At 43.0% G+C, this 16,294-nt stretch overlaps 1 protein-coding gene across 1 annotated transcript in view; it reads right to left on the minus strand.

Annotated features, from left to right (window-relative positions):
- Nucleotides 1-16,294, minus strand: part of ITGA5 (integrin subunit alpha 5) — a 289,891-nt gene that overhangs the window by 106,728 nt on the left and 166,869 nt on the right. Inside the window, exon 3 of the mRNA XM_078688465.1 lies at nucleotides 4,363-4,475. Coding sequence (XP_078544591.1) covers nucleotides 4,363-4,475 — 113 coding nt within the window. The remainder of the gene's footprint in view (nucleotides 1-4,362; nucleotides 4,476-16,294) is intronic.

Genomic DNA, 16,294 nt, shown 5'->3' on the forward strand with positions numbered 1-16,294 from the left:
ATACAATGTTGATATAAAGTCTTACATATTATTCACAGTGCTTTCTGTTAAAGGCTGGGACGTCATAACACTATAAACAAACAAGTCCATATTCCCCACATCGCTCTGTAATCATCACATTAACCAACCGTGATTTCATACTGTAAAAGAGCACATTTTTCACCAATTAGTTTATCAGGCATTCAGTTGTGTTACACAGTATGAAATTACCTGAAAGTGAGAAAAAAAAACGCTCATAAAATATTTTATTCTTTTAAGCGATGCCTTTAACGCAATCACCACAGAGCTCATGATTAGAGTTCCCATCGTTTTTAATGCACTAAAACCGCTGCCAGTACATTTAGAATGTGTGGAAACCCCCCCCCCCCCTACAATAAATTGAGCGTTTCTTTCGATCTTCATTTACTCTTATGTACTGAGGTATTTGGTCCTCACCTCGGAATAATGCCACGGAGACCAAGAAGTGCGTAATCCACAGTTTTAAGACCTCTGCTCTATACTAAGGCTATGTATGGAGAGCAGAAGCCTGAGAAGGAGGCTTGAAAAGAGAACCACCCCCAGACCTATTCTGAAAGTGGAGACCCCGTGGATGCACACCCACCACCTAGAATGTGTATAAAAGTTGGACCTAAACAACTCCAGTTTGTTCCAGTTCCAAGTCATTCACAACCAAGTAAGGAGTGACCAGCAGAGTGCTCAACGCACTGCTGTGAGACCAGGGCTGATATCTCCCCGACAGCCATCCTCCCAGAGGTGAGGGGACATCAGCAGAAGTTTTTGCTTTCAGCCAGAGTAGCTGACCATCCACATACTACGTAGCAGGCTGCTGGCAGAGGGAGGGAAGGAGTCCGCCTGTCCCTGCAGGAAGCGACGCTATCCAGAAGGGGACGCCCAGTATGTCCCTTGGATGGAAGAACACTAAGCGTAAGCAGTAAGCAGAGTGCCTGAGAGCGAATCTTTCAGGAGTTTCCTGACAGGAAACAAGAAAAGCTTAAGTGCACGCGACAGCCAAGTCAGGGCTGGAACGGCCATTCTGACGCTATCAGACCAGCCTGGGCTGCAACAGAAGGGTGATCACACTAGCTCTGCTGGGGGCCACAACCTGCTTCAGAGTCTGCCTATAGTTCAAGTGGCGCTGCATCCACCACATCAGACAAACAGGGCTGCAGCAGCCAGGCTCATACCTGTGCAGAAGCTTCAAGGCCATCGATCGACACTGGAAAGAAATCATGCAGCCATAAGAGAGGAGGCGCCGACCTCACCCGGCCTCCTGGCCTGTGCCGAGGGACTGCTCTCAACTACCATTATTGTGTCTGTTGGTCGATTGTTGCATTCTGAGCTTGTGCTCTCTACGCTACCACCGCCCTGAGAAGCCTGTAACCTCTCGCCCTTACTACTCAGTCAATTGCAGAAAGTTTTACTTGCCCCACTTTGCAGAGCCATAGGAGGACAGACCCCATTAAATCAGAAGTACACTATCTCAACCACCACGGTAAGGGAACATCTGATCTGTGACTCCCTGAATGGGGAGCGAGAGGCCCTCCGCATCAATGTAGCTTAACCTGAATGCAAGCATGGACAGCGATTTCTAGAACAGCTTTTGTGCTGAGGTACAGAGCCCGGCAGATAGCAGTGTTTAAACCATAACTTAGTAATTGTAATTATAAGGTAAGAAGCCTACCCAGGCTTGCAAAATAAGATTTCAATCCATCCAGAAATAGGTCATCAACTTCTTCCTTTAGGAAATGGAAAATTGATTTGGAATTTTGGTACCCCCCCCCCCCCCTAATTACAGCTTTGTGGGAACTAGAATTATTTTGACATAGCTTGCAAAAGGCTAAAGTACTCTAAAATATGGCAAAAGTCAATGTTCTACATGTAGGAAAAGGAAGGGCCCAGAACAGAGTTGGGGTAATCAGACATCTTAAGGCATGGTCAAAGTTGGAAATTATCCAGAGCCCTATCATTCGAGCATCCCACTGATAATCTGACAGTTCTCTCTATTTTACATTAGACTGTCTTATTTTTCTTGCACAATCTCTATCCCCTGGTATACCTACCTTTACCTCTGGCTTTCCCTCTCTTTAACCAGCGTCATTGTAAGTATTTATTGACCACAGAACGAGACATATTTCAACTGTTTTTGTTTGACCAGTTACTCAAATTTTAGCATATAATTCAGTATTATTTGGTATCGTCCCGACACCACTTGACCAGAACAAGCCTTGCCCGCTTACACTTCTTGATCTCTCCTCGACGATTGATACAGTTAAACAGGACATGATTGATCTTCTTGAGAAAAGGATGGGTTTATCTGGTCCAGTTTTAAGCTTGTTTGCCTTGTTCCTTCGAAACGAAACGCCAAGAATCAATTCAACCAGTTCCTTTCTAGCAGTACGTCATTTTCAATTGGAGTTCATGGATCCACACTCTAACCCACGCTTTTCAACCTGCTCATAAAACCATTCACTGAAATTCTGATTCACTCAAACCTACATTATCACATGTATGCTGATACTCAATTGTACATTCAAATGGCCTCACCAGAAGATATCAAAACTCTCAACTGTGCCCTAATGAAAACTCAGCAATGGTTAACACATAATCAGCTTTTGCTAAACAAGCTCAAGATGGAATTTCTCCCAAACCCCTTCACAACCACTCTGCCCCCACTGAAGAATGACTCAAACAACTAATGGCACTCAACTGCACCCCTTATGTTGTTGAATGCACAAGATCATTAGGTATAACTCTAGACAAATACTTAAACTTACTAGACCGCATTGGTGCAAAGACCAGATGTGCCAATCACCAACTCAACACTAAGGAAAATCAAACCATTCCTACCTCCAGATGACTTGCAGTTAGCACTCCAATCCCTAGTCAGCTCCCCTTTAGATTACGGGAGTGCGACCCTGACAGGGTTACCCAAAGCTAGGCTGGCCCCTTTAGGGGCTACACTGAACTCAGCTGCAAGACTCATCAATGGAGCAAGAAAACAAGATCACATCACACCCGATCTAATACACCTCAATTGTTTCTCTCTCGAAGCTAGGATTCAGTTCAAATAAGACTGCTTGACACACAAAGCTCATTACAAAATTCCTGTTTACCTGGCAAAAAAACCTCAAACTCTGTTATGAGTCAGTACCTAAGAAGTTCTAAATCTCTACTGCTGAAACCACAGAAATTCAAGAGAACTTCTCCGGTCTTGCCCTTAAAATATGGAACACTTCCTCTTGAAACCAAACTCAACCCTTCGAACTCCTCATTCAAAAACAAAAGTAAAACGATTGCTCCTGAATAAATGCTTTCAGCATCAGACCTAAAGCTACTCAAATTGACTTATTTTGTGAATAAAGCTCTTGTAGCCTATTCTACTAAGCAATTTTGGTACTTTATATCTACTTTGTTCCTTGTTAACTTTTCTCATTTTGAATGCTTAACTTGTTTTAAAGTACTTACTATTTGCTTGTGTACTTGTTTAACAAGTCTGCTTCTCTGTACAGTGCTCTGATAACCCGACGGCTCGTTTGCACTTTATAAAACTTCCAAAATAAATAAATCACCCAAACTTGAATTAGAAGGAAGTGGGGAATACAATTCAATACGGTTCTGAACAGGGGCTTCCAAAACACACCTTGCCCTGGGCTCCCAAAATCTTTATGGTGGCCCTAGGGGCAATGAAAGTTGCAAATGGCCCTGTGACATGTTTGACACAAAGTCAAATACTTTGCAAATTGCATGAAAGATTTTTTGAACCAATATATACAATATTGTAAGCAAAAGTAAAATCCCAACACAACAACCTTCACTTCGCTAAAAGTCCAGCATTGACTAAATATCTGAAAAATTACTTGGTCCACCTGCACAGCTACAACAAAGTGCTACATGTAGGGAGTCCAGAGGCAATGACGCGAAGGGCTCACTTCATGTCATGCAGGTTGTTTTGATCGCACTTTAGGATGTCTTCAAGTAGTGCTGCCGATAGACCATGAGAGACAGGACAACGTGAAAAAGGGAATGGGAAATTCCCTGGTGGACGGAGTCATCTTCCCCAAAATGCTCATCTCTCGGTGGACGGCGTCATCGTGCATTGCAGCAGGCCTTAGGGCTCTGAGCAGGATTCAGAAAGTCACGTCACCATGGAAAGAGGAGGAAGGAGGTGAAATCAAAGTTGGGATGCCAGGTTGAGGAATCAGGGCTTGACAGAAAATCCAAATAATGACAGTGATAATGGGACAAGCCACAAAGCAGAGGGAAGTCTGGATGGTCTGGTCCCAAATAAGAGAACAAAAGGACAGGGGCCCAGTGGAAGCACAACATTCTCAAGGGGCTAGCACATGCCCAGCTCGCACCTACCAGTATTGAGTGGTTGTGTGCTCGCACTGTTGCTCCAAACCATTGCAGGGACTTGAACTCCACCCGCTCCTCCCAGTCGGAGACATTTCCTTTGAACTCGTGGCTACGTGGACCTGGGGAGAAAATGAGAGCAGGTTAGGCACTCCTCTGGTCATTTCAGCATACATGGATGGCCAATGCATAGCAGAATAAAGTACAAAGGCGTGTGCAAGGTATATATACAGGAAGAACTAAGCATCACCCAGACAGCTGTGACGCTCCAAGAGAAGCCCTACCCAAGAGGCTTAACCAGCCACCAGAGTTCTTTCACTGAAAAGTCCCATGTGTGCCCGTGCCACCTACAATCTCACTTTCAAGGCGTCTCTGAAGCCTTTAGCAGACATGATAGTCTATGGCCATACATCAGCTGACAATATTCCATTCACCATGGCTACAGTCATGGCCACTGGTATTATGCTGCAAATGAAGACCAAATTATGGAGTAGAGTTGACTAAATTATGAGACAAGAAAGCACAAATGATGTGGCTTAATGCGGCACATTCTTGATAGTATTACGAAATTTCTACACAGCACTGTCTGGGACAAGGTTTCAATTCATTATTACCAGTTTCACAACTAAATACAGCAATAGCAACTGAACGGTAACTAATAATGCAACCTTTTTAAAAGCCCTTCCACTGCAAGAAAGCACATGTTGCAGTTGTTTTAGTAACTTTTGATCCACATGAGTTAGAAACATTTGTAACTGTTAAAATCTGTAGATTTGGCTGCAGATGGTGGATTTTGTGGCAAATGCTGAAAATTCATATTTACACCAAAAAGATGCAGCCGCAGAATCACATACTAGTGGCCCTAGATAGAAAAGCAGGCAAGAGAAGGACAGCATATTTTTCTTTTTTAAAGACTTATTTGCAGAGCCAAGGGAAATATTCGGTAGACTAAAGGATTAAATGATTTTACAGGGTTGAATCCATTTTGCGGCAAGAAAAGGCAAACATGCAGTGTAGAAGTAGACTGTCAACATTTTAATGTGTAGAACGCGAAAACGCACTTCATCCAATTTTAGGCAACTTAGCTTCTGTAGTCCATCTTGGATGTAGCATTGCCTACACCACGTGATCGTCTGTTTATTTTCTGCTATAATAAAAAAACTTTCGTTAGTCTGCTGTGGCGCGAAATTAGACTTTCCCAGCCGAGTCAGACAAAGGAAAAGTTCCAAGGAAATGTTCTATGTGAAGAAGCTGTTAAATAGTAGAATTGAGGTTATGTTGATGTGTGTAGGCACTAATCAGTTGAGAGGTTATCTAGGCGCTTGGGCAGGTGCGCAAGTGGGTGGTTCTCAAGGTGCTAACACGAAGATCCAAGTCTTCAGTTTCTTGCGGAACTCAAGATGTGGAGGAAGAAATTCTGATGTGCTGAGGGAGGTCGTTCCATGTCTTGGATGCGATGTAGGAGAATGAAGCACAGTGTAGGTATCTGGTGCTTTGGTAAAAGTGTATACGGATGCTCTGGAATTCTGGCCCTGCGTTGCGTAGGGCTTTATAGGTGTGTGTTAGAAGTTTGAATGGGCTGCGATGTGACTGGGGAGCCAGTGAAGCTCCTGTGGTGCAGTGTGATGCGGGTGTGGCTTAGAAGGTCAAGTATGAGTTTTGCAGCAGTGTTCTGGATGGTCTGGAATCTGTGAGTCGTTTTGAGATACCCACGGAGTGTGTTGCCGCAGTCCAGCCTGCTGGTGAGGAGTGCTTGTGTGACAGTCTGTCTGGTGCTCTGAGGTAAACGTTTTAAGATCTGTCGCAGCATGCATAGGATGTGGAAGCAGGAGGTGCGCAGTGAGATGACCTGAGCATTCTTGTTGAGTTTTTTGTCTAGAATGTGGTACAATGATGAGAGAATTGCAGAACGTAATCTGTGTTCAATGTTTCTCTCACCTTGCATCTCATCGGCTAAAAGCCTTTGACCCAAGGAAGTGAATGTATGACATCTTTTGTTTTAAGTCCTATAATAGCGTGAGGTTTCTGCATGAAAGGAGGAGACCCTTTGCTAATTATGTGAAGGTGAATCCATGCTTGATTTGCTACTGCCAGAACTCTTCTGAACTTTTTGACTTCTCATTTTATACTAAATGTATAACCTTTCATATTACTAACTAATGGCCTAGCTTATGCCTTGAGGTGACTATATTATTTGAGTGAATCTTTAAACTTGACTGTCGTTCTTTGACTAGAATACTTCTTGCACATTGTTCTAGAATTCCATATCAAAGTACTTAGTGAGACAGATCTAGAGGGGAACATCAAAGTATGATAGGGACTACACCACTCACGGTCCAAACTACCAGCACGCTTGGGAGGATAAAACAGAAGCAGGTTTGCGCACTGACCGCAACATAATGCGGAAGATTTTGTGATAGCGTTGCTTCATTATTTTGACATTTTCACACTTCTTAATCTTGTTGGGGCATAGGTATCACCTTTAGTACCAGTTTGACACCCAAATATAGCAACAGGTCAACCCCTGCCAATGGCCTTTCACTGCGTGGCAACATGTGGCCTGCATGACACCTAAATGATAGCAGAAGGACTATGTGCCTCCAACTTTTTGTATGCACTTATATCTTGCCTGCACACATGTACCTGACAAACCTACACGTTTGTTTCCAGATTCCAGCAGTACCTAAACCGACATGCAGGTTTGTGAGCCTCCGTCCCCGCCACTCCACTTGCCCGTGAGACTGACTGCATTATCTGCAGTCTCCATGTCACCAAAGCTGCTAACACAGAAGGTGCCTGAGGCAAGTGGCTCCCTTTCTGTCCATCGGAGCGCCTCCTGAGTACTCTTAAGATAAGAGCGGCTCCTCCATTTGAAAGGAGTGTCGCCCCATAAGCCTCAGAGCTGAAAAATAAAACAGTAATAACGTTTATTCATTACCATTTTATTTCTCTGCAACTCATTCCGAACTAAGTGTCAGGACGGGACAAGGCCAGTGCTGCAGAATGGCAGCAGCAGAGAGGTGTGCGCTTTAAAATGTGCATATCCATTTGGCCGGATATCTTGGTATGGCTAGCCAGACATGCGCATTTTAAAGTTCTCTAACCTAGTTTGAGTGTCTACCAGAGTAACACGTGTCACACGTTTTAAAGCATATTATCTTATGTAAAGAAGTGTTTCAAATGAAAAGCTGCTTCAATAACCTATACTGGATAACTGAACTGAATGTCCTAAACAAAACCACCATCCAAGCATGAGCCTAGACTGTTCGACCTGAAAATCAAAGCCAAAAACAAATAGGAGCTACTTCGCGATTCAGTGAACTTGCAGGAGTATGATACCTGTGTCCCCAGGGAAAATTTGCAATACTCATTACACGTATTAACCAATTGCACTTATGTCACCCAGGCCCTGGAGTACAGGCCTGACATACAGATTCCCAATTTTTAATGAATGTTGTAAAATCGTCAAAATTCCACCTAGCAAAATAAGTATAGAATACCATCAGCTGACCACAAAGACTGCCATTTCTGGCCCGCCTGCCCTTTACTTCTCAACTAATCAAAATAGTACGGTGAGACTACCAAATTTGAACACATGGTCCGGCTTAAACTTTACAATGATTTGTATTCATATAGTGGAGGGCCATACAGAAAATTGTATATTTGTCACGAAAAATCTGGTAGCAGTGACATAGCAACGGTCATAGGAAGATTATTTAAGAGGTGTCTACCGAGGTGCGTTTGGGTTACATGCTAAACAAGTCCTTGTAAATCCTCTTCCTCAACCCCTCAAAATGGTGGTGCCCAATCCTTCCACTCACAATTTAGGATGTTTCAGCGTCCTACCTCTAATTTATCAAGGTCTCTAATTTGATGATTTTTGTTTTTTCAGATGGACCCGCATCCCTGGTAACTTTTGGGTGTGGCCCACTGAACGTATTAGGTAAACGTAAAAAACTCTGTTATTAAGGAAGAGAATACTTGCTTTGGATAGCCTCTTTCTAAGAGCTCCCAATTTTGGCAGGCACGCTCTCACATTTTGAGGTTGCATAAGGCTTTCAATAACAGCACGTTAAATGTTACACCTGCTAAAAAGCACTAGACTTTGAACCCTAAATACAACTCCGTTCAGAAAATTTGCTGGGTGTAGAAAGTGTTTTAGGAGCTGTAGCGGCTTCAGCAGCAATTCCACCACTGGTGGCACACTTGAACATGTCCTTTCAGTTGATGGGACAATAAACTTTGAAAAATTGAGCCCTGCGCCACTACTTTTGCAAATCCAAAACTACTTTGGAAGGGACTTAAGTGGTTTGTTTTGCATTTATTTTATATGTGTTCCATTTTTTTCAGTTCACTGATGTGACTTCTCGCTGGGTCTTTGGTGTTGAAGGCTGTCTAACCACTTCCTGTGATTTTATTAAATATTGTAATTTGTTTTCCCTAGGAATTATTTTTAAAACTTGGTCTCTGAAGACTCTGGAAAGTCAATTCATCTCTACCGACTGCAACTAGTCCAAAGGTTTTGGCACAGCGAATAAAGGGTTCACAGTTCAAAAACATTGGCAACCCCATCACACCAACTAAATAAGCACACTGAATGCATAAGCCCCACTCTAAATGAATATCACAGCTGGCGGGGGACAATGTGCAAGTCTCTGCTTAGCAAGTATGTCAGTTGTGCAACATAGGCACTGCATGGTTTGACCCCAAGCACTGCAGTCTTTTGGTACCACATGAATGGGGAAGATCTGCATGCCTTCAAACTTTGCAAAAAAAACAATACAAGCATAACAATCCAACCTCATGTTGGTGATAGGTACTTATGTTAATAGAAAGTGCTTATCCTGGACAATATAGAGATCTTAACAGTTCTTAGGGTTTTTTTTGCGCTCCTCATGAAAATGTCATGAAGTTTGGTAGATCCTCAATTTACGTTGCTTGGTCCCTACATTTTCAATTTTTTGCACATCTAATAAAAGAGCGAGAGATCAAAAACTTCATATTTGTTAATAACTGTAGCACAATTTAAAGAATCTGTAGCAAGAAATGTGACAGGCTTTTAGCATTTTCAGTTTTTCTTTGGAGCATCAATGTGCATGCAGGGGAATTATGTTTGCACCATTCTACCATTAACTTTATCATTTACTATCAACAATGACACTTTAATGAAATTTTAAGGTGATGGTAACAAAATCTTTGATTTGCTACCTTTGGTGCAGTAGCATGGATTTTGCTAGACACCTATGAAATGCATCTTACTCTGGAGATTTTGAGTTTTGAACAGATCAGAGGGTGGAAAAGAACTTGGTATGCCAATTCTTTCAAGCTCCAGGACAAATCTGAACAAAATGCAGTTGATAACTTGCCATAACATCAGGACAAGAAACATGTAATTAACAGTGCTGGAAACCCAGGTTTCATGCAACTCTGGCAATGCTGGATGCAACGTTAAAGGGAGGGGGAAGTTATACAATACTTCTTAGGCATAATTTAGTGGTTTTCACTTTAGTTTGGTATGTATCGTTTTGTGAAAGTCCATTAAAGGAACGCAAGATTAAACATGGCAAAAAGTGGTCATTTGCTAGTAACCTTGGTAGTATTCAATTAGGAAATTTGACATACAGGAAGTTAAACAGCATGTAACAACCTAGTTTCTTATAGATCTAATAGGCGTCAAAATTAAAGTCAAGACTATCTTTTATTTTCTAATAAAATGCGTGCCAGTGAGTCCATTGTTATTTGGCTGATCTCAAACCATAAAATGCACAAAATTAAACAGTACCATCATAAAATTACCAAAATAATGATTAAAACATGCATAAAAAGGAGTTGGGTCCATTTTATAGCATCACAAAAGTTACTACATTGATCACTCCAAATAGGTTTCTGAAAGTTACTGCACAATCACTAAAGTTTATCACAGCTACAGAGATCTATCTCGCACAGTTTTTGCAAACAAGGAACTCTCCTCTGAGATATAATCTTGGATGAACAAAGACTGTCTCAGGAAGCACTCCGAGGGTTGAGAATATAAAACTATAGAAGAAAGTAAAGTGCATAGTGCTTTGATGAATCATCACAGGGGCAATTTGGCAACTCAAAATTTTTGGGAAAGGCCACTAATAAATTAAGAAAGTTAGAACGAAATCTGCTAAGCAAGGACCTACTATTTGCGTCAACGATTGACAGACAAAATTCACATGTCAGCAATAATTTATTGGTATTATAGTTGGCACTACTACTTAATTTGTCAAAATGTGCCTGGGTGAGGCCATGCTGTCTTTCCCTGAATGCCTCTTTCACCAGGGACATCAAAATTGGCTTTTTATCTCTTGAGTTAAAATACAAGTCTGTGATCCGTGAACCCCCTAACCCCCTAACCCCCCTCCTTGGACATACTTGATCAAGGGTATCGCCCAAGCATAATCCAGAGAAAATCTTCCAGTACATCTTTTGAAAGTGAAACCCCCTTTCTAACCCAAAATCTGACCCCGGGTAACGGAGGATCCAACATAATCCTGTCCTTCATGGGATAAAGACCCCCCTCGACATGTTATGAAAGATGGAGTGTAATGCAATCGGACATTTGAAAGCGCAACTGTCACTCTGGGGAGCATCATTGCGCTAGGTGGATCGCTGAGTTGGAACATAAACTGAGTATCTGAGGGTGAAAAGAGGAGTTAGATAAGTGCGTTGCATAGGGCATCGGAGGCTGAAAAGATCCAGGTTTTTAGGGCCTTCCTGAAGAGAGTTTCAGATTGGATATGACGGAGGTGGTTGGGGAGTTGGTTTCATGCTTTGGAGCCTATCACTGCAAGTGATTTTCCTCCTTTTGAGACGTAACCAAAAGCTGGTGGTTTTAATAGATTGGCATTAGATGATCTAAGGTTCCGCAGAGGAAGATAATGCGCAAATCTGGACCGGAGATAGTGTGGTCCTGAGGAGTGAAATATTCTGAAGGTAATGATCAAAATTTTAAACAATACTCTTTTATGGATAGGCAGCCAGTCTAGTGTTTCTAGAGCCATTGATGCAGATGATCTCCTGGGCCATTTTAGTACTATACGGGCTGCTGCTTTTTGAGTGGCTTGGGGAACAGCAAGAAGTCTTCTTAGGAACTTGTTCTTGACTTTCTCAAGTGAGCCAGAAGGTGAATATTGCATCCACGCCTCTTTGGGACTGAATAGACCTATTGGAAAATAGACTGTTGCAAGTTCAAATATGGGCAAGACATTGTATAAATTGATCAAAACCGCATCATGTGGTCCATTTTGTAGACTTACATTAAAGTTCAGATGCTAGAATTGAACTTTACTTGCAAACTGCATGTGCAGCAAGGGGTTGGCTTCAAAGGAGATTGCTCTGCAACAAGTCCCCTACGTATGGCTGAAAACCAGGAAAGGGGAGAAGACTACAATGTCAGAGACAGACTATTATTCACCCTACAACTCACACCAGTAAAATGGTGACAATTCATCAAGAAAAAAAATCTGAAATTTACTGAGCAACAATGTTGCAGCTAAAACAGAGCAAGCAACTCACTGCAAAACAGTTAGGGTGACATTATAGTCCCACTGCAAGACCTAAAACACCAGAAAAACTGCAATTATGGCACACTACAGGAACTGTAACTGACACCATGCTAGGATTAAGATCTCAAACAACAACACTTACAAAATGTGAAAGCCATAACCGAGGACATCACGAGAATGCTCACCAATTGCATTGAAGAAGTGATTATTTTTCTTCAAATGCACTCTCAAGTTGTTAGAAATTAAGTGACAGCCATCACCTATCTTTAGTCCTACAAGTACTTTGGTTATCCATATATGCACCATCCACCAATTATAAATCTGCCATCTCATACCCAAATACCAAAAATCACATACAACCACCGTCTGGATCAGCTCCAGCAGGTCAGCTGTCTAGTAAATCACTCCACACTGTGATTAAATGGGGAGGGGGGGGGGGTTACAATTTAGTGCCATGCATGGAATCTGTACTGCTATCAGTCCAGAATACTAGCAAATCATTATGGGTCTGAAAAACCCACTCCTGCATTTAAGGTCAGTTTAGATCTATTTTTTTAAGGAAGACAACATCGGTAGGTTCTAAATTTGTGTAGGGTAGATTAGTCAAAGCCAGAAAGGAATGTTCTTCATTCTATAAAAAAACGACTGGCAAAGACCCAAATGACTTCCGTTTTACTTTTCCATGGACCAACCCTAAGTAACTGCAGATTCTGTTACAAATCAGAAATGTTAACTCCAAGGACCTGGTCTCTTCTTTCAATAATACGGTCTAAATAACCATGTAACGTAACACCATAGAGGGGCCTAGAATGCCCGGCATAATCCTGATGAGGTAACAGTGCTACATTCTGCACCCTTCTGCGTTCAGTATTTTCAAACCCTTCAATTTCCAGGTGTTTATACCTTTGCGCATATTGTATGTATTCTTAACGCAGTCCCTATGAGTGGATATGGCTCCAGAGAAGGGACGCATTAGAACTGATTTATAAAAAGCTTGGTACAGGCCTAGCAGCAACCCACAGAATTACACCACCACCTGTGATGAGTGACAATTAAGGAACACTGACTAACAGAAATATGGGTACTACCCACTTTCCTGAATTTGCTGTGGCTGTCTGTTCTGTGTGTCCACCAATACTTAAGGGTGTCCTTGTAAACTAGAGCCACTTAAAAAGGCTGGAATTCCTAAGCCTTCAAGTATTTGGGTTTGTTCGCAAAACTACGTCCATAACGAGTCCAGTTCCAGCGTACTATACCTGCTGCATGGCTTGCAACTGACATGGCACATAGTGTAAGTACAGCAGCCTGTCTAAAATCCCTGCAGCCTGGTTCTGCTGCATCTAAAGGCGATGTAAGTTTCTCAGGAAGTCCAGTAAAGGCGCCTTACTAGGAGGCAGGCATACACGTGTAAAGTGTTGTGGAGGTTCAAGAGCTGCAGTAGTTACTTTGTATTCTCGTAAACTCACAGCAATGCTCGGTTACAAGGAGGTCAGGTTGCAGGTGAAATGTAAAATGCGCCTGATGCTTCTAACAGCGAGTCGTCGGCAGGCCGGTGGGATTGGGTGGCGCAGATCAGGTGTGCCAACCTCTGGTAGAAAGAATGCTGGACCACGTTGCGAAGTGCACGTGCCAGGCACTTCCCGCCAAGAACACTTTATGGGAGTTCAGCTGTTTACGACCGGTTTGTAGCAGGCTGGGAGGGCCGAGGAGCGCCCCCCTCCCTCCTCCATAACCTCCCAGGAGTCTCAAGACACCAGACTCCAGTGGGTCCAGTTTTTTCATTCCTAAACGGACTGAAGCACAGCTGGGGGTGCTGCTGTGCTCCCAGACAGCCCCATTCCCCGGTTTTCTATAACATGACTCCTTACATGAAAGGATTCCACGTTCCATGCAGCACGCACCACCACGCCCGAAAGAAGCCTCATCACCAATAACAAATGCTTTACACCCGGAAGAAGTCTCATTTAACAGCAGCGAGACCTCTAACTTGGCATGTATTCCCCAACACCGTAACCCCCCCCCCCTCCCCGAAACCGATAAGCCCCGAGGGTCTTAGGACACAAAGCTGCTGGTTCCTCCACTCACAAGCCTGCCTCCCACCCCCACACAAACTCTATTCCCAAGTTCAGCGCTCCTCGTTTTCCACGTGAGCCCTGCCCCCGCCCCAGCTGTCTTTGAATCGATGTCAGGGAATTTTAACGGACTTGATCCCACGGCATCCTGGGAAGTCCTAAAAAAAAGCAAAGCCACGCGGTCCATGCAAGGCGAGTGCCAAATGTTTCCAGCTTTCCTAAATGAAAACCAGCTGAGACGTTCCACCTCGCATCCAGAGAAGAAACCCACCCCCTCTCCCACTCTTTCCGCAACGGAGACTGGATGTAAGTGAAAGCATGTTCCTCCTGCGAATCCTGAGACAGGAACAGAACGTGAATGCCGAGGAGGACGATAAAAGCAAGAGTGCATGCGAGGTTAGGGGTAGCCCCCCCCCCCCCCCCCCCAAAAAAAGCATAGGCATTTTGACAAACAGTTGCTAGACGGTTGTGCGACACCGTCAGGCGCAGCCATTTCTGGATGTTCAGCCCACCTTCAGCTACTTTCTAGGTCTTGTTTCGACTTTGCATGTAGTGATTTGACACCTACATGTCAAGAAGCGGATTGTAAACCTGACCTCCTTGTACCTGAGCATTGCTGTGAGGTTACGAGGTTATTTATTTATTTTATTTATTTACTACATGTATATGGCGCAACAGCTACCCTGAGGGTTTCCCGGCGCCTTGGTCCGAGTTTTACCAGGTGTAATGGGATGTAAAGGTAGAATGAGGAATTTAGTGGTTAAATAGCCATGTTGTAATACCTCTCCGGTATTTCATGTAACTTGGGTTACAAATTAACTGCTACTACTCTTCAACCTGCGACTTAAGGTTTCGAAAAAACACTGTTGGCTAAGATGGAGATGGGATACCACCTTGAGTAGGAATTTGGGATTGGTTCTCAGTACTATCCTGTCCTTGTATAGTTGTATGTTCGGATCCTGCACGGTTAACGTCTATAGTTTACCAACCCTGCATAGTGAAGTTATGGCTACAAGGAAAACTGTTTTTCCAAGTGAGAAATTGCAGTCCTGAGCTATGCATTGGTTCGAAGGGTGGCTTCATCAACTACCGAAGGACAAGATTCAGGTTCCATGAACGATGGGCACTGCTTTTGGTGGCACCAGTATTTTTGCCCCTTCCAAGAACCTTTTGACCACTCACTGGTGTTGGGAAGAAACTCTTTCCTATGACCCCTCTTCTGTATGCAACAGTTGCTGCCAAGTGAATCTTTAGCGTGGCATATGACAGCCTTTTGTCCAGTATGTGCCCAAGTTATTTAAGGACTGGCATCTTCTGTTCAGTTGTGTAGGCCCGTTCTGCTTTGTACAATATTGTCTAAACCTATTTCATTTTCACACTGGTTCAGTTAACAGTGGTTCCGGGGCGGACTACCAGGTTTCCACCCTTAACCCTTGCTTCACCACCATCCATGGTAGGAATTTACTAAACAGTGAGTTTACAAGCAGCATCCTACCTTCAAGGGGCAGGATTACATGCATAACCGTCACTGTAAACACAACAATCCTTGATTACAGATTCTACTAATCAGTTGATTCCGGCACTGTCCCTTACTTCACCTGGCAATATCCTAAAACGTCAAGGACATACTTGATGCAACACCGGTAAGCATCAATGTACAACCTAGAGCTAGCCCTTCCCATTAATATAATGTATTTCCAATACCCTCATTAATATCTCCTGTGGTAGTCCCCAGAAACGCTGTCCTCAAGAAAGGGTCGAAACGTCATCGACACTAACAAAAGAGAGCCTTACTGTTTATTTTTCCATTGTATACATCATTTTAATATTACCAATAACCTGTTTCCCTGCCTTTTCAACCAAATTTCACTCCAAATTCACCTAGATAGGTGATGGTCACTTCACTGGGGTTCACAAGTCACCTGTTGATGTGTAGCTAATGCCATTATCCATTTCGTGTTTGTATAAGGAAAAACAGCTGTGGTTAAGACTAACTGCAGAATAAATTCTTACTTCGGCTGAAGTAAGCATAAATTGAATGAAGTTGTGTTGGGCTTCTTTAAGAATTCTTAACTAGTATGTTGACATATACTAAAGTATTATACTGTGATCTATAAAAGGTAGGTCAGAAATTGTATTTTTCTAAAATTGATTAAATCTGAGAAAGTTAAATCAAGCTTGCATATATTATTTTGCCTTCATAAATGAGTTCCCTGTGAACATTGTTTTTTGCTTAAAAAGTTGAGGTTGTGTTGGCGAGCGATGGCTGCGAGAGGGCTCATGAAGACGTTGAAGAGGGTGGGGCTGAGCGAGGAACCTCGCGGTATGGAGTGGAGT

The sequence above is a fragment of the Lissotriton helveticus genome, chromosome 1_1 (assembly GCF_964261635.1).
Source record: "Lissotriton helveticus chromosome 1_1, aLisHel1.1, whole genome shotgun sequence".
NCBI lineage: Eukaryota > Metazoa > Chordata > Amphibia > Caudata > Salamandridae > Lissotriton > Lissotriton helveticus.